Source organism: Camelus ferus, chromosome 16, assembly GCF_009834535.1.
Source record: "Camelus ferus isolate YT-003-E chromosome 16, BCGSAC_Cfer_1.0, whole genome shotgun sequence".
NCBI classification, from domain to species: Eukaryota; Metazoa; Chordata; class Mammalia; order Artiodactyla; family Camelidae; genus Camelus; species Camelus ferus.
Genome location: NC_045711.1, coordinates 2,122,422 through 2,145,929, shown reverse-complemented (window position 1 = coordinate 2,145,929; position 23,508 = coordinate 2,122,422). Strand labels below are relative to the sequence as shown.

The window sequence follows — 23,508 nt, the reverse complement described above, 5'->3', positions numbered from 1 at the left end:
CTCAAGAAAGCCATTAAATCACAAGGGAAGACAGCAAGAGGACAGGAGAAGAGAAGAACAACAAATATAACTAGAAAAAATTAACAAAATGATAAGTAGTACATACCTATCAATAATTACTTTAAATGTAAATGGACCAAATGCTCCAAACAAAAGACATAAGGTGGCTGACTGCATAAAAAATAAGACCTGTATATATGCTACCTATAAGAGACTCAAATCAGATCTAAAGACACACATAGACCAAAAATGAGATGATAGAGAAAAAAAAATGCCATGCAAATGGAAATGAAAAGAAAGCAGGGCCAACAATATTTATATCAGACAAAGTAGACTTTAAATCAAAGACTAATAAGACAAAGAAATGCATTACATACATAACAATAAAGAGATCAGTCTAACAAGAACATATAGCACTTGTAAATATATGTGCACATAGGAGCACCTAAGTACATAAAGCAAATATTAACAGACATAAGGGGAGACATTGACAGTAATATAATATTAGTAACACCCCACTTACATCAATGGATAGATCATCCAGACAGAAAATCAGTAAACAAACACTAGCCTTAAATGACACATTAGAATCCATCCCAAAACAGCAGAAGACACAGTCTTTTCAAATGCACATGAAACATTCATTCTCCAGGATAGACCACATGTTAGGACACAAAACAAGTCTCAATAAATTTAAGAAAATTAAAATTTTATCAAGGAACTTTTCAGACCACAATCCAAAGAGACTAGAAATCAGCTACAAGATGAAAAACTGGAAAAAACACAAACAAGTGGAATTTAAACAATATGCTACTGAACAACTAATAGGTCATCGATGAAAATCAAAGAGGAAATCAAAAAATACCTGGAGACAAATAAAAATGGAAACAGTGTTCCAAAATCTGTATGGCAGAGGAAAGGCTGTTCTAAGAGGGAAGTTCATAGCAATACAGGCCTATCCCAGGAAACAAGAAAAATCTCAAACAATCTGATCTTACAACTAAAGGAACTAAAAAAAGAAAAACAAACAAAACTCAGTTAGTGAAGGAAGGGGAAAAAAAGATCAGAGTGAAAATAAATGAAACACATACTAAAAACAACAGAAAAGATAAATGAAACTATAAGTTGGTTCCCTGGAAAGATAAACAAAATTGATAAACCTTCAGGCAGACTCATTAAGAAAAAGGGAATGCCCAAATCAATAAAACTGGAAATGAAAGAGAAGTTAGAACTGACACCACAGAAGTACAAAGGATCATAAGAGATTACTATAAACAGTTATAAGCCAACAAACTGGACAACCTACAAAAGATGGATAAATTTCTAAAAACACGATCTTCCAAGACTTAATTAGAAGAAATAGAAAACCTGAACAGACCAATTATTAGTAATGAAATCAAATCAGTAAAAGCAAACAAACAAACAAAAAACTCCCCAGAAATAAAAGTCCAGGACTAGATGGCTTCACAGGTGAATTCTACCAAACATATAAAGAAGACTTAATATCAATCCTCAAACTACTCCAAATATGTGGAAAGATATACCATGTTTGTGGGCTGAAAGAATCACTACTGTTAAAATGTCCATACTACCCAAAGCAATCCACAGGTTTAATGCAATCTCTGTCAAAATACCAATGGCATTTTTCGCAGAACTAGAACAAATAATCCTAGAATTTGTATGGAAGCACAAGACTCCAAATAGCCAAAGCAAACTTGAGAAAAAAGAACAAAGCTGGAGATACCATGCTCCCTGGTTTCAAACTATAATGCAAAGCAGTAGTAATCACAGTGTGGTACTGGCACAAAAATAGACACACAGATCAATGGAGCAGAATAGAAAGCTAAGAAATAAACCCATTCTTACATGGTCAATTTATCTACAACAAAGGAGGCAAAAATATGTAATGGGGAAAAGACAGCCTCTTCGGTAAACAATATTAGGAAACGTGGATAGCTACATACAAAAGAATGAAGCTGGACCATTTTCTTACATCACATACAAAGATAAACTCAAAATGGACTAAAGACTTAAATGTAAGGCCTGAAACCATAAAACTTCCACAAGAAAACATTGGTAGTACACTCTTGGTCATGGGTCTTATGTTAACTGTAATTTCAATTTAAAAAAAAGAAAGAAAAATTTAAAAGGCTAAAGATACATAAAAATGAAATGTAATGCATAAACCTTCAATAAGCTGACGTTTTTTTTTTTTTTAAAGACTTTTGGGGACACATGAGGAACTCTGAATATGGACTAAATATTAGATGATATTATGGAATCAATGTTACTTTCTTAGGTGTGAGAATGGTGTGTGTTTTTAGGAGATTATCTTTATTTCTGGGAGATGCATGCTGCGGTATTTAGGGTGAAATATGTCTACAGTTTACTTTTAAATGGCTCAAGGGAAAAGAGTATATAAATATGTACATACACACAAAAATATACACATAAACACATATATGTATACATATATACTGATACGTACATGTAGAAAGAGAGAAAGCAAATATGACAATGTTTACAACTGTTAAGTCTACGTAGAGGTAACAGGTGCTCACTGTACAAGTTTTCTGTGGGTCTGAACATTTTAATAATAAAAGGTTGCTGGAGGACAAAGGCAGACACTTGAAAGGACTTTTAGTACTTGGTCCACTCCCCTCAGATTGCAAATGAAGAAAAGCCAGCGCAGTGGAATGAGCAGGGAACTGAGCCAGAAGACGTGGGTTGTTTTAATCTTCATTCCACAACTAACGTAATGAGAGACCTTAAGGCAAAATTCATCTTTCTGGGTCCCCTCTTACACAATGGTGAAAGGAGTGAGTTGGACTTAGTTTACACATCAGTATCTCATTTAAGCCTCATAAAAATTTTATGAGGTAGGCACAGGTCTTTCTGGTAACAGGAAGTTAAAGTTGAGGTCATGGCTATGAGATGGCAGAAATGGGAGCGGGTTGCAGACCCGTGGACTGACGCCGGGTCCTACCTCTGCCACGATGTCACAAACACCCATGCCTCCTTCAAGTTCTGTAATTCTGACTAAAAATTCAACTTATTAGAATGTTGTCTGAGCTGAAGCTTGCAAACAAAACAAAAACAAATGTTCTAAAGGCAAGCACGTATACATTATATGTGAGAGTAAGTCATAAAATAAGAAATAAGACTGTAGTTAGTGGAGATTTGAAGTCCTAGAATTTTATATGAACTTCAGAGGCGATAACGTTAAAGAAGTTAGGTTTCATATTCCACTTTTCCTTTCCAAAAAGAGGTTGATGTCTACCTGACTGCCCATCCACCCTCTACTTACACCTAAAGGAAAGAACTACCATACAGTAGAGTAGGACCCCTAGCACTCACTCAATCCTAATTCTAAAGGAATACTCTGGTCACTGCACTAACGTACTGAAGACACATTAAACTTTACCGGTAATTCTCCAGCTCACTTCTTTCCAGTGGTGCCCACTGGGGCTTCAGGGATCAAACGTGGGGTTCTAGCAATAGTTGGATCCCACAAAACTTGAGGAGAATAAACAGAACTACCTTAGAGCTTTAAAAGTGCTCTGAATATTTTTTTAACTAATAATCTAGATTTGATTGATATAAAGAAGCAATCAGTTTTAAACTATCACCAACCTTTGTGGCGGATATAAGGCTTTATCTGGTTCCAGACTTTGGTCAGCAGGCTGAGTTTCAGACGGTTATAAGGTGAATTTGATACTAAATTTGCAAGGCACTGCAAAACACAAACAACAGCTCATCAATAGGCCTGATTAAGCCAATGCATAGGAGACAAAATTTTAGAGCATTTCATTAAAAACAAAAATCTTTACACTTATTTGCAAATCAGTCCTTCTCTTTTTTGTCTTTTTTTTCTGGAGGGGGTAGGGGATAGCACCTGTATTCTCATTGGTACAATTTAATCCTTAAGATAAAGAAGTATTTTTAGTAAATCATTTATTTAGACATACAGAGGTTGTAGGCAAGATCAGACAAGTAGGAACAGACTTCGAAATGGGATATTTTTAAGAAAATTACTACTTAGTTATATTCTTAAGTCAATTTATTTTTGAGTGATATAAACATTATACAAAACAAACAGAATAACCACCTCTGGAACTCACTGAATAACCTGGACATTTACCTTAATTATCTGAGTGAGGGTCTGTGAGGATGATTCAGCCACCAAAGCTAACAAAAGACATCTGTGCAGCTCTTTAATGCTGGAAGCGATCATCACAGAAAAGGGCGTAAAGGCCCTTCTGTGGTCACTGGTATCTTCAGCAACAGAAAGAAACTGCTTTGAGCCTTCCAAGATGGCAGATAAAACTTGCAGAGCACAGGCACGCGTCTGAAATTTCAGGATGATTCACATCAGTTAGTTAAAAATCAGGAGTCAAATCCCCTTTGTCCTATGTATATTTTTAATAATCAAAGTACTTAGAATCATTTTAATTAGAAGGATAAAGGCAATGGGATTACCTGTCAGGTCCCAAAAGTAGCTGTGAACTGAGCCACCTGCATCCCCACCTTCACACTTAAAAAACAAAAACTACTTAAATCACATTGTTGTTAGTTTTCTTACTCTAAGTCTAGAGTGCACCATAGTATACAACCTGAAATCATGAGCATGAAAATAACTTAAAGATGAGAAGCCTAGTTTATTCAAGCATAAAGCCCACTGAATATGACTGAAAAACTGTGCTGTACATCAGAAATTGACACAACATTGTAAACTGACTATAACTCAATTTTTAAAAAAAAGTGGAAAAAAAAAAAGCCCACTGAAAAGAGAAACTGAAAGCCTATTGGGCAGAAAAAAATAAAGGCATCTACAGTCTGCTTCTCTAGAGTTCCTGAGGACATTCTGCTTTGCAATCTGCCCTAAAGCATCCGTGAGCTCTCAATGTTAATTAAATGGGCTATTAGGAAATGTGTGCAAACTCATCTTGGCAGGAACTGTTAGTGAGCCAACTTTTAGAAACATTCTAAGGTGCAGGAAATAACACTGCTTACAACAAGAATCTTTGATAATCAAAGAAATACTAAATACAATCTTACAGATGGAAAATAAAATGTGTGCCCCTTTGTCAATGGACTACGGTATTTGTCAGGAAAAGTGCGTCAAGGGTTTCTTTATAAGGTTAAAAGATTATTTTCAATTGGTACTCTGGTGATTTTGTGGTATTAAAAATTATAAAGGAGAAAAAAGAAATGAAAAAGAAAAAAGCCAATTTAACCAATATGGAATGTAGGTGATAAGTTCAGGATTAGTAATATGAAATAATACTGTACCCTCTGGCCAGAAGGCCCCCAAATGCCAATCAAACCTTTCAGTCAGATTTGTTAAAAGCAAGGAATCAATAATAATTCTAGGATATGATTTACATTATTTACTAAATATGAAGCATATCTGAGTTTGGTGTGAAAAAAGTTTTCCAGAAAATCTTCAACTACATTATCTCCAAGAAATAAATTAATTCTGCATGCCTTTTATGGACTGGAATCATAAACAAAAAATTAAAGATTTAATTGTTTTGAGAATAAATTTGTAGTATAGCAGTATGAGTCTTTGGAATTAAGCATAATCACTTAAGTTAGGAAGTTGACAAATAGTATTAGAAAATTGTGGGGGAGAGGGAGGGAAAGAGTTTGCGCACAAGTCAGCTGATCCAAGAACTCAAATCAGGGGCTAGCAAATCTCTTCTGTAAAGGGCCAGCAGTACAAATTTCACATACAGAGTCTTTGTTGTAAACACTCAGCTCTGCTACAGTAGCACAGACACTGTATAAAGGAATAAATGTGTGTTCCAATAAAAATCCACTTATGGACAGTGAAATAGGAATAGCATATAATTTTTACATCACAAAATATTATTCTTTTGACTTAAAAAAACATTTAAAAGTATAAAGACCATTCCTGGTTCATGGGTCATACAAACTGGCAGTGGGCCACAACTGGCCCACAGGCCGTAGTCTGCCAAACTCTGATTAGATGGCTGGCTGATCTTAACTGAAAGAGGTAGATGTTATGCTAAACTTCTAAACTTTAGAGCATAATTAAAAATCACAAATCCAACAGCTCACAAAACAAATAAAATTAAAAGCCATGCTGTAGAAAGCAATGAACTAATACTCAAAAGTAAAAAATTTTCAGTCCAATTAACTTTGGTACCCTAAGAGGGAAAAATGCATTCGTAACTATCACAGATGAAAACGAATGGAATGTCACTAAAATTTGTTATTTTTCATCATCAAGGTACAAAATCTAAATGGAAATATACTAGATCAAATTATACTTCTCATAGTTCTAATTTATTTCCTTTAAATGCTGTTTAATATATCTTTGTTGCTATAAAAATGCTATTTATAACACTGAATCTGGCTCAAGTTCTGCTTCATTTATTCTTATTATCAATATTTAATATACTGTTTATCATTCTAATCAGCACTTTCAGCAGAAGCTACTGACGTACAAGCAAACCAGTAAGAGATGTAGCTCTCCAGAGAGCTCATTCTGTTAAGTTTTTATTGTCTGAATATTTACAGTGGTGGGTAAGACTTTTTAATCTTATAAACATCAGTATGCTCAGTTGCACTAGACGGTACTTTTACCTCCTTGGGCACAAAGGCTTGTTCAAAAGTAATGAAACAAGAAAGCACTTTTCCTTTTTTGCTTCTTAGAATAGAGTAGAAATGTTTGCTGAGGTAGCTCAGTCAACCCTTATTTTTTCCTTTTTTATGTATGTTTGGTCCCAGAATATTTCTGGGAGGGTGATGAAGAAGTCACTGCTGGGAGTGGGTACCACTGAGGTTTCAACGCAGGGCACCTGGCTGTGCTTACCTTTGGCTTTGTCCAAGTACTGATTATTCTCCACATATGCCCAAGATTAATTTCATTTGATCACACCCCCAAAGCTGGGTGCCTTTTACGTGGAGGCACTTCAACACTATGCCAGGATCTCTAGATTTGGAGACATCCAAGCAAAGGTCACCTGTTCTTGGCTGGCCATATAAGAGACACCTGATTATCTACCATTCCATGACAGTTAAAAATTCCAACCCTTTATTCTCTTTCCTAGTTATGTTACCTGTTATCTAGATTTTAATTTGTTTCTGTATTTCATAGCTCTCCAAAAGGGAAATAAAGAATCATCCTGGAATCTGAAAATCAGGATAATTCTCAAGGTACCAAGAAGGCCTGCCCTACAGTTTGTCCCTTAGATGAAGTCTTGCTGATATACATAATCTACCTCTATAACACCTGAGGAAACCATATAGAAGCAATTTATAAATCAGTCATGTTATTACATTGGTTGCTCTGTGCTGTCCGAAAACATAGGATGTGCTTTCTAAAGCGCATTTCTGGCATGTCAACATGTGACAATTTCCCAAGTACCGCCACACTGCCAAATCCTAAAGGGGATTTCTAAGTTTTCTCCTTCTCAAAGAACCATTCTTCAATGAGAAGATACACTGTTACTGTCTTGTCATCTTCATCCTGGCTAAGACAAACCTCAGTCTATACTGTCCAACTCTACACTCAGTGAGCACCTGAGAAGATGATCACGCAGCTTTTACACATGGCTGAGCCTTTTAACCTAGCTCTCATCAATCCAGAATGCTGTTCCATTCCAAGTACATGAACTAGCAGTTTTAATTTGTGCAAATAATTTTCTAGCAGACTTTCTAGAACAGCATCTCTCACTGACATCATCTACTAAAACACTTTCCTCTAGCATGGGCCTTGGTTCACAATTAACTACACTATGGAGAGTGTGCAGAGGTGTGCTCCAAGTCTCGTTGTGGACAACTGTCACTGTACTTACTGATACTCTCCTAAACCCGGTATCTGCTGCTGAGTATAATCATGTCACTTGCCATTACACTGAACTGACAAATTTTAATCATTAATTTGATCTTTTAAAAATCCTGTTTAAGAATGATGACCGGTTTTCCATTTCTCCAGGACCTCCGTGGCTTTTGTGCTGGCCCTAGGACATCTCCAGAAGGAAGTTCTATGTTTTTATTTCACTCATCACATTTCTTGCATTCATAGAAGATAAAGAGCAAGAACAGTATCTAAAAGGTACCCAAATCAAGGAGGACCACTCTGTAATATGTAAAACCTATCATGGCACTCTAAGTCAAATGTAAACATTTTAAAAATATAAAGATACAAACATGAAAATTATTTCTCTCTACTTTCATCGGATATGATCTCATAACCTCTTTGTACTCACGTCACAAACGCACGTGTCCCACATCCCCTTAGCTGGGCAGTCACAGCCCAGGTGGTTTACTTGATCTGCTACTTGCTCCATGGCACCATCTCCTTAACTACTTATGGCTCCTCCCCTCAGCTGGAGGGGCTTCAAAAACACAAATACATATATATATTTTAACCTTTATAACAGTTTCCCTTCCAATTACTAGAATAGCCTCATCATTTATCTATTTGCCACCATTCTTTTCCATTTTTCTCCCAGGTTCTCATTCTCTACCGATTCAGGCAATTTGAAAGATTTCTATTGGTTGAATTACTTAGGATACTGAGTACTTGAAATACCCTACAAGGCATTTTTTGTGTGTCTAATGGACAGGCTAGTTTATTTTTCTCTCCCCTGTAAAAGTGTTGAAGGGTCATTTAGAAGTTTTCTTATTTAGGAATCAGCTATTCAAGGAGATGATCAAAGGCAGTTCCAATGCATTATGGGTTGCCAGCCCTCCTCCTTACTTTTAAGGAAAAATCTTGAAAAAAGAAAACTACTACTATTGGCCTAGTTAAAATCATTCACTTTGAGAGGGTAGGTTGGTTACCTAAGGACATCAGACGCCATTCGGCATGACTTTATAACATTCATGATTGTAAGGGGACTCTAAATAGCACTGTTTTCCTTAGGTAAGAGGAGCTAACATACCCAAGAAGAGGCAAACTACTTGATCAGCCATAGCTACCTTGCTGTAGCTTTCTATGACTGCCAATTTTTTTGTCTTCTTTTTTAAAAATCGGTTTTTCTTATTAAACTATGTATTACTGTTTATTACACATGATTTGGAAAATATGGAAAAGTTAGAAGAAAAAAACCACTGTTGGGATCATAATTTCATATCCTAGATTTTGGTAAAACTTCACTGGCGTTTCCCTAAGTCTTACACGTCTTTCATAACCATTACATACTGTGATATTCCGATGAGTATTTAAGCCATTTGTAATTTTTTCCTATTTGGTGTTTATACCAAGGCAATCAACATTTTCCCAGAAGGGGGAGAAGCATTGCTGCTTCATTGCAGCTCAAAGAGGACACTGAAGCCAGGACTCAAGTGGGCTCGAGCTTCAAGCAAGCCTGGGGCAGGAGGTGACCTCACTATGCTCTCCCTCAACCTGTTATTCACATAAGCCCATTTCCTATAGCCCTACCCAACTACCGGTTCTCAAATCAGGACTTGGGTAAGAGCCTTGTTCAGATAAAATCGGATAGGGCAGAGAAAACAACGAAGACTTGTAAAGTTTTCTCCCTAGTACAACACTTAGAATTTAAGTGCTCTTACCTTTGGAGAAGGATCTTTTAACGTAAGAGTCATCAAGGACACAGACTGTGGGGTCCCGAGCTCAGGTGTATCAGGAACAAAGGCTGACCAGTAGCCATAAAGAACTTTTTTTTCTATGGATTTTATAGTAGAAAGAAAACAAGCTAGTGCTCCTTGGCGAACCTTGGCTTGGTAAGACCTTTGATAAGCAAAAGAAGGAAGAAAAAAGTCTTTTAATTGCTTTTAAAAATGTAAGCATGAAATGCTATTTATGCCAGCCAACTCAAATGATACAGTGAGAAATTCAACATTCCAAATAAGTCTGAAATACATCAACATGATATTTTAAAAATTATTTCAAAATGCAATCAAAACATGTTAAATCCATTTGTTTATATAACAAGTTAATAAAGTCAACAATTAAAAAAAAAACCAACTAGATAGAGAACAAGAGGGCAACATTTTGATTTTAGGAAACCCGTGTTAAATGAGATACTGCAGTGTATACATTCATCCAAAAAACAGGTACTGAATATCCTTATGCGAGTGCCAGGCACTGTGCTGAGGCTGGTAGACACCAACTAAGCCCCTGCCCTTGACAAGCTTTTAATGGCAGAGACGGATGGTTAAGAGGTAACTACAACGCAGTAAGGCAGAGATAAGTCACAGGGTCACACAGGAAGGGTACCTAAGCTGAAAGAGGGTGTCAGAAAAGGGTTCTCAAACCACACAGTTGTTGAGCTCATATTGAAGAGGAGGAGTGGTTAACAAGGCAAAGGCAAAAAAAGTGAAAGAAAGAACATTTCAGGCAGAGGAACCCCATGTACAAAGGCAGATGGAGAGGACAAGGCAAAATGCAGAGTAACGCAAAGTCCCACATAAATGAGACTCTTCAAGTTAAATCACAGGCGACAGGCAGACTTTTAAGCGAGGATATAAACTTAGACACACAACTTAGAATACAAGGCATAAAAACATAACAAAATACTACTACCTCACTTTACTCTGCATGCCTCCTTCAGCATCAGAATAGTCTGACTCACTACTGCTGACCCTTTTCCAACTGGCAGAACTGAAGGGTGAGGAGACTCGGTCCTTTCCTGCGGCTCCACTTCCAGCTACTGGCAAAGTCTGAGCATCCAGGGAGGGGGAGCACCGAGTGTCCCCTCCAGGCAGGTTCACTCTACCTGAGCCAGGGGCTGGGGCTACTTCTCTTTCACCACTGGATTCTTCCTCCTCCTCCTCTCCTTGCTGGAGTTTCTTCGGTTTTACTTTTGATTTTTTCTTTTTACTCTGATTTTAGGAGTAAACGAAAACATATATATGATAGCTATTGGTAACTTCTCGTTTGATAATTACTAAATGTGTCTCTGACATGTAGTTTGAATAAAGAAGAAAAGAGGAGAAGAGAAAAAAGCAGCACTTAATCAATACTCTGTGTGTTAGGCACTAGGCCAAGTGCTTATGCACACCCTCCCGGACCAGAGGAAACAAGGCATGAAATACACAGGACATAGCAAAACTCATGGCCTGGGTTTAAATTCTCTTGGCCCTGGGCAAATCGTTTAGCCTCTCTGAGCTTGCCCTTCCTCATCTGTTTAAGCATAGGCTAATGCCACCTTCCTTGCACCGTTGTGAAAGCATTCAGCTTTCTCAGCTGGGGTTCTGCAAGAGATTAAGGTCTACAGAAAATGACTTGAGTGACTATTTTCTCAATTCTCCCAACAGGATACCCAGCCAGCACCACTCTAGATGTACAGGGAAGAAGTCAATCCATTACATACAATCCAATGTTTTAGGGCATTGGGGCTTTGTAGATATAACGTAAAAGCCAATTTCTCTCTTTTCTCCTACTTCCTTCTTTTTTGACATCCAAAGATCTTCGGAATCTGAGCCTTCCTCGCATTCTTGGGGTCCCTGACCTTAAGGAAGGAAGCTCCTCATCACTTCTATGTTGGATTATTAATGTGGCTCCAGACTTAATGCCTTTTTACTTTCTACCCATTGATTTTTCTAAAATGCAAATCTAATCATATCACTCCCCCGTATCTTCACTTTCACCACCTACAAGATAAAAACCCAGACTCTTCAGCATGTATTAGACCCTTATAATCTGGCCTCTGCTACATACTTGCCCCAACTTCCTCTCCACACACCTGACACTCCAGCCCTACTGGTTAACAAATGGGCCACGTGAACTTACGTTCCCTATGTTTGTGTACCTTGTTGCCTCCGAATAAAACTTTCTCCTTTCTTCTCTGTACTATTACTCATTCTTGAGTTTCTGGTTAGCCACCGTATCTGTTAAAAAGCACCCCTTTCCCCTCTATTGGGTGCTTTGAATGTGCTCCTAGAGTTCCCTGTGAATATTCAAATGAAAGGAACTATAACACTGCAGTGCAGCGTTTATTTATCCATCTTCGCCTTCTCCCCCAAATTCCTAAAATTCCCGAGTCTATGTTCCTAATGCTCAGCACAATACTTGGAATATAGCAGAAGCTCAGTAAATGTTCAGAAAGTAAATAAGTTAAAGACTTTCTAATTATAAGCATTTTTATCAGGTATTACATTTCTAGATGCAATATCTTGGCACCGTATCTGTATGCTCTAGGTTTTCCAACAGAAACACAAGGGAGAAGACAGCTATTTGGAAAGCCTGGGGTATCTGGCAACAGAGACCTGTAATATTTACCAGCTAGCGTTTTACAGAAAACGTCTGTCGCCCTGTGGTGTTGAGCATTTGGGGGATGAGGATGCTTGGCCTTGGGTGTGAAGTGAATGTCCATTTTTACAGCTGTTACATTGCCTACACTTCTTAGAAGTATAAGATGTTATAACTGGTATTTTTAGCAGTCTGATGAATTTAAACTTACTATGCTAAAAATCCTAAGTTGAAATCAAATTCAAGGTGAGCCTTTGGCATAGGAGTGATGCAAAATATAGAAAACACATACAGCAAACAGTCAGAAACAATCCACAACTCAAATCTAAACAGACACAAATGTACCACAGGTGGTTGAGAAGCACTGGCTTCCGGCTGCTGCGGCTTGATGGGTGGGCGTCCATCATACTGAGGGAGTGGAGTTGGGTACAGCACCGTGGGCATCTCTATGTTTAGTCCAGGGAGCCCATGGAACATGGATTTCTAAAAATGACGATTAAGGAAACACACACACAAAACACATCATAAAACAGAATTATTCACCATGTTCTGCGCCACAGAGATGAACATATAAATGTTTAAAAGCTTTATTAAGGAAACAAAAGTGGGTCAGAAAATAGATACTCTGAAGGCTTAGAGCTTACAGAAGAACTTAATCTCATGTAGACCCAACGGATCTAACTTGGCCAGATCAAGTTAGGTCTGATTTTGGATTTTAGTTTATTTATTTATTTATTTATTTACTTACTTACTACTTTTACTTAATTTAAAAAAATTTATCTAATCAGTTTTATCCAATTATTTTATCTACCTTGAAGTTTCTTTAACCAATCTATCATTTTTATGCAGCATATCCATCTCCAAATCTAGCTGTCTGTATTTAGGAGTAGGGAAGATGGTACATGAAAAGAATTACAATTTAGGTCATGATAAAGCCAAGTTATCATACACAGCTCTGATCTGAGGCTAGCACAAAGCTGCTTCTAGTTCCTGGTTGAACTGAAGGAAGTTGGGTCCCAGAGAGGCTGACCTGACCTTCCTACTGACAGGGAGGCTCAGACACCAAAGGATGACAGCCTGCTGATGCATGTGTTCATGGGCCTGCTTACTACATGGGAGTGAGAGCCAAGGAGAAGCCCAGGTCCTTCTTTCAAGTACAAATAGGTTCAAGATAACCTAAAATTACATTATCTACAGATAATTCATAACCTATTCCCTTCCCAACTTAAGATTCATAGATAAAATTTTAGAATTTTGATAAATTTACTAAAGCAAGATTTACTGTTTTCAGTTCTTAATTTTAAGTATGTTTGTACATGACCATTTATTCTTCTCTCTTAAAATATAATACCCTACAGCTAGCCTTGGAATAATGATGTAAAGTGGTCCTTATGCCTGGGGTGTGAACAGGAAAGACATTAACAACAACAGGGACTTGGGGTTTAAACCTTACCTTTAGCACAGCTAGAAGAGCTCCAAGTTCATCCGTCTGTGTCAGTTTCATCTTCCCACCATTTAGAAGAGACTGTATACCTTTCAATGCATTTTGTAACAACTAGGGGGAAAAAGGAGACCAAGTTAAAAGGTAAATGAAATTTGGTTGTCCAGGGATCAACTTTCTAGCACAACTCAGGATGAAGAAGAAAAAGTCTTTAGATGATGAAAAAAATCTTTGGACAGGGAAGCAAAAAAAAAAAAAAAAAAATGCAGAGATAAGGATCCAGAGAAGAGAGCTAATGAGCTACTACTAATTATTTTCTAGAGGAATAGAGTGCTCTTTACTGAATAAGAACAGTCTTTTCATACATGTTTATAAAACCAGCCTGCAGAAATGGTGAGCAAGAAAAACAAAGAAGAGACATTTAGTAGGAAGGATGTGATAGGAATAAAGCTGGGGCAGCAGAGATCAGAAACAGGGAACCTCTACAATGTGGTAAACTCAGCAGCTCTTAAAGGCAAAGGAATGTGTGCTAGAGCATGTTTCTGGAGGTCAGATCTGATCAAGATTGATTTTCTGGACAGCAATCTCATTTCCAGGACTCTGTCCTTAAGAAATATTGAGATGGAAAAGATGTGAAACGCAGCCTTGTTTGAAACAATGGAAACACCACAAACACTTTCAATTCCCATAAATTAGGACAAAGGTTATTTAAGAAGCTAACTCTCTGCTATGTGTGAAACGCAACAATAATAGCAAGCATTTTTCCAGGCATTTTAAATGCCTTTAGCTTACATACATACACCTTATAAAGCCTCTATAAGGCAGTTATAACATCTGTCTCATTTCAGAGATGAGGAACACGTAGCTCAAGAAGTTAAGGAACTTGCCAAGATCTCCCAGGTACAGCAGTCAGAAAGCATGAGGTATGTCAACAGTACTGAAAAGATGTCCAAAGTATATTAAGTTTAAAAAGGAGAGAGAGTTGCAAAACAGTGTCTTAAATATGATTCCACTTAAAAATTATAAATATGCTCATTTTTATATAGAAAAAAAATCTAAGGGCACATGGGACAAATTGTTCCCAGTGTTTTTACCTAAGCAGAGGACTGTAAGTAAGTTTCACCATCTAGATCTGTAATTTTTGAAATGTGTATTTAATAAATTGTCATATTTGCATCAGATTAAAAAAAAAAAAGTATTGCAGATATTGTTGAAATCCACTCCTTTCCCTTCCATCTAAAAGACAGTCACTAGTCTGAAATCATACTGCTTTCATAGTCAGGAGGAAAAAAACAGTTTTCTTTAAGACTCTAGAATTGCAAAACAAAAACAATGGCAAAACAAAACAAACAAAAACAATTTCTTGCAATTTAAAACAGGAAGATATGATTTCAGCCTTTTTAGGTGATAAACGATCCACTTATGTCTGTAACTCTGGACAAAACTAATACAGCAACCAAGTTAAACTCTTTAATAACAGCTTTTGTTCTACGGTTGCCTCTGGACACATCCGTAACAATCCCAAGATTAGTGGTAGTCTCACCTACCATGCAAAACGTGATATCATCCATATCAGGTGCTTTTGGAGACTGTAAAATGGTCAAGAAAGCTTGGAAGCAGATATTTTGGTAGGGCTCCTCCAAGTATGGCTGTCCTGGCACACTAAAACACACACAGAGAAAGCAACTCACGCTCAGTCTCATTTGAAATGGAGCTTGAATTAGAATATACCCTTGAAAGAACTGCATCATAGAATGTGATGTACTTTTTAGCTAATTAACTATTATTGCTGTGGACAGGCACAAGGCTGGAATGAATAGGAAGAATGGTTTCCACAGGGAAAAGTTAGAGAACTCTGTAGTGAACCTAGGATGCAGAGAGAGAAATCGTTTTTATTCTGCTTTTCAGTTCTTAGAGGGAAATAATGCAGACAGGTCCCGTCAAGCTAGACCCACACCACTGAACCTGCCTTCCTAACCACTGGACAACACTGCAATGCAGAGACAGGATACCACACATCAGTTCAAGTCTGTGATGCTCATTTTCTATTACATGAATCTAGAACCAGGCGCTGGGACTGGTTCCATTTTCTTAGAAGAAACTAGCCTTGACAGATGTATATCACCACAGCTTAAATTCATATGAATATACCCTTCTAGAAGACTCCATACAGTTAGAATTTATACCAATAGAAAACAAAACCCTGACATATTGTACATATATCACTTTGACCATATTTTAGAAATAAGATCCTAGTCTATTTTTCCTTCACCTCTGTATGAGCTTTCTTTGCAAGAAATGTTAAAATTAAAAATAAACAATATAAGATGATCTCATTAGCAAAGACCATGAGAAATGAAATGCAAAGTAGGTTATTTTTCTAAGTTGGCTCTAGCTTCGGACAGACTGAACCACCCACAAAGGGCCCAGGATAGGCCTTATCTTACTATGACAGGGAAATCTGATTGAATCCACATACCTGAGACATAAGTTTGCCATACAGTGCACTGCAGCTCTCCTAACTTCAGGGTCTGACTGAGCCAAGTCACTCAACTTCATCAAGAGTCCACTCTTGCCTAGCAAGTCTGGGAGGTACTAAAACAAAATAACTTAATGTTGGCTGAAGAAAAGCTTCTGAGAAAATATTACTTTTTAGACAGATTACATTTTTTTTTTAACTAAAGGGCATTCGAGTACCACAAGATCAGCTGCGAGGTAAATATTTCAGACAGGCATGCAAAAATATGCCAAAAACCAGCAGTAAGGCTCAGCACTCCCAGCCGAGGTTGTGGCTGAAGCTCTTTCATCTTGGCAGCACAGATGGAGGGTAAAGACAATGACAACCATGCTTAATATTTACCACGCACTTTACAAGCGAGACTTCATCCTCAGAGGAACTATTTTACACATGAGGAAACTAGGTTCGGAGTGACTCAGTAAGTGTTACTCAAAGTTACACATCTGATTAATGGCAGGATAGAAACCTGAACCCAGGCCTGCTGGTTCAGAGCCTGTGCGCCCACCCTTTCAAAGGAAAGACAGAACACAGTTTAAACTACCTTTTGACACTTTGAGCCATTGCCGTAAACCAGAGCTGCCAGGGCTTGAAGAATCTGCATGTGTGTCCAGGAACTGCACTGCTGAATAGCAGAAATAGTATATGCCAACAGGAAATCCAAGTTCTGCTCATCAACGATCACCTATCGATAGAAGAAAAAAATTTAATCCTTTTCAGACATGAATGCTCACCTGAATTAAGCTGTGTGTGTGACAGAGAGCATGTGTCCATCTTTTTTGTGTCAAAAAGATCAGCTTTAAAGACCCTGAAAGTCTGATTGAGACATGACCTTCTCTTGCCCCAGGGCCTTGCTCACTTCTTCCTTTACTCCCTCCACTCAAAGTAGAACCTGGCAAAGTCCTTGTAACTTTTCCTTGAACTAACCAGACACTGGCAGCTGTAAATACCCAGATATGTGAAACTCAATCCACTGAAAATTTTAAATTCAACTCAATTGCCTTATACACAGTAAATGCTCAACAAATACACTGTGGCCAAATATGTCTGCTAAATAGCTACTATGTCTCTGCCACCAAATGGGGACTGTAACAGGAAGAGACGGCATATTCCTGTCCTCAGGGAGCTTATAATCTTATTGGGTTAAAGTAGGCTAATCCAAGTATCAATTCATGAACAACTGAAACAAACTGTCATCAAACGCTAGAAGGTTGGTTAAGGGCTGTAGGTGTCATATGTAATCAGGAACTTTTCCAACTGCCAGCATTACAAGGATGATACAGCTGAGAACAGTAAACATTCAGAAGCCACCACAGTTTGAAACATCCTAAACTTGAAAATAGCCTTATTTCATTTAGAAAGTCACACGCAGAAGACACTGCTGGTTACCTCCAGCATTCATCCCCTCTTTCCTTGCTGGCAGAGCACTAATCTTGTTTGAGTGCCCACCTTTTCCACGTGAGACCTGAAGGTAAATCCTAATTCTGCTAAGACAGTGGTTCTCCACCAGGGGCAATTCTGCTCCCCAGGGAACACCTGGCAATGCCTGTAGACATATTTGATTGTCACAACTGGAGGGATGCCACCAGCATCTAGTGGGTAGAGGCTAAGATGCTGCTGAACATCCTCTAGTACACAGGACCCCCCCCCAACAACACAGGATTATCCGATCCAAAATATCAGTAGAGCCAAGGTTGAGAAATCCCGATGTAAGGGCTGAGCTGCATATGGTAATCATCTAGGGGGCTTAAGTCCTCCAGGTGATTCCAATGTGTAGTAAAGGCTGAAATCCCTGGTTTAAGCCATTCATGGTAATATCATTCCCCTGATCAGACTGGTGTAGAGGAGTTCTAATATGACCTACATCTCTCTAGCCTGATATTAGGGAAGGTCTGCTGGAGTCTAGCTTCCTCATTCCTCACTAAAAGAGACACAAAATAAATAGTTTTTTTGCTTCTGCTGGGTGTTATTTATTTTGTATGAGATGCCTGGAATTTAGGCATCTTATGACTGTGAGAAATGCTAGCAAAGGACAGCCGAACCACTGAAGATGGCAAAATGGAAAGATACCAGAAAGCCTCTTAATTATTAAGTGCCCCTCAAACTGCCTCCCTTGGGGCTTGTGATGTAAGATAATATATTTTTTCTTTGTTTGTTTGTTTAGCTATTCTGGGGTGGCCCCTTTGTTTCTTATAGCCCAAAGCATCTTAGATTACATAATGCTAATTGACAAATTTTGTGCTAACTATATTCACATGCTCATGTGGTATCTCATGTTAACAGCCTCAATTTTTGGACTGTTCCTTAAAAAATAACTGCATTTATTTAGCAAGCTGGAAAAGATTCTGAAGAGCGAGGAGCTATGGTACAGACCTTAGTATAAACAGCAGGGATCTTTTTATCTAGTGTCCCTCTGCCCCCAAGCTACTTCTTATGTTTTACGAAAACCAAAAGTAGACAACAAAAATGGGAGCATTGGGAAAGAGGAAAAAACATTGGTAGAAAAGGGGTAAAAGTTATTTCAATTTATTCTTAAGATATATCTTAGTCAAACACATCTTCCCTGAAAAATTCTAAGACCTGGGGGTTTATGATACTGGTTTCTTGGACCAAACCAAATAGCACTAACAAACAAACCTGTGGAGTATTTTTTTTTTTTTTTTTTTTTTTTGGTCAGAGTTATATTTGTTTTAATATCATTCTTAGAAAGGCATTTGCTTTCTGTATTTACACATCTTCCCAAAAGACTGGCCTATCATACCTACCACAGATGTAGTATTTCAAAGGTACTTACTTATTGTCAAAATTCATGATCTGAATTCTAAAGTTGCCTACATGATTACCTGTAATGTGTTAAGCAAATGGTGGATAAGCTGAGACAGTTTGCTGACAAGATGATTCTGATTAAGAGGCACCAGTCGGCAAGCTTGAACAAGAAGAGAACTGACATCCTACAAAAAAATAAAGACAGTGAAAAGGTGATATACCTTAAGTCAAGTGAGGCCCACCCCCAAACACAGCCATATGGGAAAACAAAGTGAACACTCACACTCAAAATAGGAATGATGAAATTGGAGGCAGAAAGTAGGATGGCAGCATAAAAATTGCATGTGCTCAAAAGGAAAAGAATCAATACGATTTTTGTCAGGCTCAAGACTCCAAAGCCTCTACATACATAGAGTACAAATAACCAAAGGAAGGAGTCCAGAATGTAAAAGGACACAATGAATTAAAAATACCACAAAGTAAGCAAACCAAATTTTCAATGCCACTCGGAAAACTAGAAATGACACTTGTACAAATTTACTGTAAAGTTAGGAATGCTTTAAAAAAAAAAAAAAGGAGGAACCTATTTGCAAATCACACTATTCATTCATCCACTGATGTTTACTGAATTAAAAGGCTCTGAGCACCTGCTATGTGCCAGGTCTTTGGGCTCCAAATGTGAGCAAACATATTCCTGAACCTCAAAGAGCTCACAGTTCAGTGAGGGAGACAGAAATACTACTCACAAACAATTAAAGTGAATTAAGCGCTGAAAGAGTTAAGTACAAACTCTGGGAAGGAATAGTAACTAGGGAGGTTTTGTGGAGGTTATTTTTAAGCAGAATCTGGAATGATTTGAAGGATGAGTAGAACTCTGCCAGACAGACAAGGCACTGAAAGACACTGCAAGCAAAGGGGGGTGGGGTGGGCCGACTTGAAACACCAGTAGGTGTGAAACACCAGTACGCGCTTGAGGAACAGCAAGTTTTAAATGACTGCACACAGAGCACAAAAGCAGGAATGGTGGGTCAGAAAACTGGAAAAGCACATATTTTTGGTGCAAAAATAACAAATTATACAAGTAAAGCAAAAGTCCCCAACTCCTTCCTTAATTCCACTCTGCTCCCTAGTGACACACACTATTATTTTATTGTAAACTCTTACATACATTGTTGTGAACTCTTTGCATACTGTAACCTTCATACTTTTATGTAATATGCTTTTATCAATATGTATTGAAGATCTTCCTAAATCCGAGTTCTACTTTTCTAATGAGATTTCTTTCCAGAAAAAGAAAAGATCACTCTAGCAGCAGAGCATAGAATGGTTTCGAAAAGGGCTCGAATGGAGGCAGATTAGAGAAGACCAGGGGAACAGTCCAGGAAAGAGTCATCTTGCCTGAGGTCTAAGGCATTAGCAATGGGAAGAGAGGAGGGAATGGCGTGAGAAACACTTCTAAGATAGATTCTGAAGAATCCAGATTGGACAGGAGCTGGGAGGGGGAAGAACCAGTGTCTGCGCCTGTGTGACTAGGCTGACTGTGCACATTTGTATGCGCTAGGTTGTGGGACAGATTGGGGGTGGAGTGTGTGTACAGAGATTATGAACTATCTTTAGGAACTGTCAAGTTTGAGGTGCCTGTAGACAGTGGTATGACTGGGTCAAGAGTTCAGGGTATTCAGTAAGTAGTATCCAAGGCCTGATGTGTGTGAAAAATATTAGGGTCAAAAACAGCACTTCTAAAGAGGAGGCAGAGAGGACAGAGCTAGCATGGAGGAACAGAAAATGACTGAGGCTTAGTGAGACTTAGTTTCAATTCTAGCTTTGCCTTTTGCCAGCAATATGACATTGGACCTTTGTTGAGACTTGGTATGTTTATCAGTAAAACAAACCTAGTAATACCCACGTTCTAAGGTCCCTGGAACGGTGCACGGTGAAGTACAGTACGTAGTCCGTGTACCATGTACTCAACAATTTCTGCAGTGAATTTTATATACAAAGTGCTCTGGATGCGGGGAGTGGAGAGGGCGGGAAGGTCACACCAGAGAAGACACCTGCGACGTATAATGAGGGCAGAAGCCATCAAGTTGGGTTTTGAACGATGCCAGTTTGCCAGGCACTTGCAGGGTCTTCCAGAAAGAGGGCAGAGAATGTGCCACGGTTGGAGGGGGAAAAAAAAAAAGAGAGAGAGAGAGAGAGAGAGAGAGAGCCTAGAACTAAGCAATGTGAAGCGGAGGTGAGAAAAGCCCGGAAAGGCGAGCGGGAGCCACCAGCTAAAGTCCCCGCAGGCGGCGGCCGCGTCCAGTGGACCTACCTCCGGGGCCACGCCGCTGCCCTCGCTGTAGTTCTCGGAGATGAGCTGGTCGAAGAGCAGGTGAATCTCGGTGCGGCCGGAGCTGCTGTCATCCGGGCGCAAGGCGCAGAGCCTGGCCGACAAGCGGCGGAACCCATGGCCCTGCTCGAGGGGTAGCTCCCGCGGCGCCTCCGGCTGCTGCCCGCCGGGTAGGGAACCCCTGACTTGCGCCGTCGCCATATTTCCTACGTAGGAGGACAGGGAAATACTTCCGGGGCATTCCCCGCCTCCGCTCTCCAGTTCCGGAAATGACTGTTTCCGGCCAGAATCCGAAGCTGAAAGGGTTTCGAGAGCGCAGGACTCGTTCTCAAATTAGTGTCCTGCGAATACATATCAGAAATTATCTGGGAGACTTTGTCGCCCCCCCACCCCCACCCCTCCTTGAGCCCTGACTGAAAACCGAGGACTCTTATTTGTTCTCGCAGAGAGTTTTTTGCTGGGCAGGGCCGGCATTCCTGTTTAGTACTAAGGGTTTCAACTTAGGACTGGGGTTGTAGAGAGGGCGCTGTGGATGGGAGTGACAGAAACTGCTAGTTCGAAAACCTTCTCCTCTTTTTACATCATATTAGTGCCCCTGATTTTTTTCCCCAGGCACAAAACCACCATGAATAAAGGCTGTGTTCCCCAGTGTTGTTTGCAGCTGGCCACGAATCCTTTGGCTCTTGAAGCACATCACCACACAAAAATCAGTTTGGGAGTTCAAAATGAATCATATAAAATATAACCTGGTTAAGGGTTACTTGGTTGAGGTCGGACACCCTACGATTTTCTGAAACCTTCAAAGCAAGAAGCTGGAAAAGAAAATAGTCATTTAAACAGCTGTAAACAGTTTTCAGTCGCCCCAGAAGTGAAGGCTTGAAATTTACATTCGGGCAGACAGTAAACCATCCCTAGGGCCTTTGAGTTATGCAAATATAAAGCAAATTCTCACCCATGACTCTTAGAGAAACCCTTAAAGTCACCTAAATGTACATGTTTTATCCTGAGAATAAAACACCTCCTTTTAGCAATGAAAATTGGGCATATGCTTTAGAAGAGCTACTTCTCTGAAGACTTTGGGATTCTTTGGGGGAAAATACTTATATTATGTATTAATTTAGATTTCATTATGCTTGTATATTATTTCTTATTGGGATGCGTGTATACATAGGTATGTGTGTATATTTGTAATATTGAAATGTTTGCTCAGAGACGATCAGGAGCTGAGAACCAGTCACTGATGTTTTAGTCTGAATTCTCCTAATGCAGAGCCTCAGATGAGGTTGATATATGGGTGACTAATTCAGGAATGAACAGGAAAGAAAGGAGAATTAATACAAATAGGTGCTATTGAGTTGGCCATTGTAAGGGTGTGAGTGAGTGTTTAATCCTCAAGGACTTTCTGAGACGCCTTATGGAATGCTTTCAGAACCCTCCCCCCTCCACTTCCAAGGAATGGAAGGGGGAAGCATGTATCTGCCAGCCTTTGACCTCTGTTGTCAAGTGTTGCCCCACCAGACATTAATTCTCCAATGCATCTGAGTTAAGCACACATCAGTATGCAGTGATTCCTGCCAGAGACTTGTTGCATAGACAAAGAAGTCCTGAGGCAAAAGTGAGAGATTTGGGCTACTAGGGTTCGTACAAGTCTGAGCCAAGACCTTCACAAATTAGCTTGTGCTGAGCTAGTAGATGAATGAGATAAACTGGTTTCTATAGCGATGATTTGAGTAAGAGTATAAGGCCAAGAATATTTGAAGCAGTGCATAGGAGATGTCCAACACACTGGGCTAGAAGGATGTGAAGCCTGGTCATCACCACAGTGAAGGTGGTGTGAAAGAAACCATGGGAAAGAACCAGGTTTGGTGTGGCTCATCTCAAGTGGAAATGTGAATGACCCACACTTAGTGTTATTCAAGACTGAACGACTCAGATATTGGAAATGATACCAGTCTGTTGAGTTCTGATGGAATATACCCTTGTGGATGGCAGTGTGGTTTCCCCAAGAAAATGAACATTCCTACTCCATGGTGATCACCAAATGAAGGAAACATATATCAAGCTCTCAGGGAGAAATTTGACGGCCCCCTGCATTGGCTTATGTTTTGACAGTAAACCCTAAATTGTGGAAACTCACAGCTTGACAAAAGCTCTCCCAAGAAAAAGCTCCTCACACATCCTTACTTTTCCTCACTCTCAATATTTTCATAATCTTACAGTGACTGGAGCCCTTAAAAGGATGTAAGGAAGTAAGTTCACAGATA

The 23,508-nt window shown here is 39.1% G+C and overlaps 1 protein-coding gene across 1 annotated transcript in view; it reads right to left on the bottom strand.

Moving 5' to 3' along the window:
- HEATR6 (HEAT repeat containing 6) overlaps positions 1-21,445 on the bottom strand; it is a 34,748-nt gene extending 13,303 nt beyond the window's left edge. The window contains exons 1-11 of the mRNA XM_032498284.1: positions 21,227-21,445; positions 18,990-19,097; positions 16,691-16,831; positions 16,111-16,226; positions 15,179-15,293; positions 13,644-13,745; positions 12,536-12,673; positions 10,523-10,821; positions 9,550-9,727; positions 4,142-4,348; positions 3,634-3,733 (exon numbers count right to left, since the gene is read on the bottom strand). Coding sequence (XP_032354175.1) covers positions 3,634-3,733; positions 4,142-4,348; positions 9,550-9,727; positions 10,523-10,821; positions 12,536-12,673; positions 13,644-13,745; positions 15,179-15,293; positions 16,111-16,226; positions 16,691-16,831; positions 18,990-19,097; positions 21,227-21,445 — 1,723 coding nt within the window. The remainder of the gene's footprint in view (positions 1-3,633; positions 3,734-4,141; positions 4,349-9,549; positions 9,728-10,522; positions 10,822-12,535; positions 12,674-13,643; positions 13,746-15,178; positions 15,294-16,110; positions 16,227-16,690; positions 16,832-18,989; positions 19,098-21,226) is intronic.
- Positions 21,446-23,508: the final 2,063 nt, after the last annotated feature.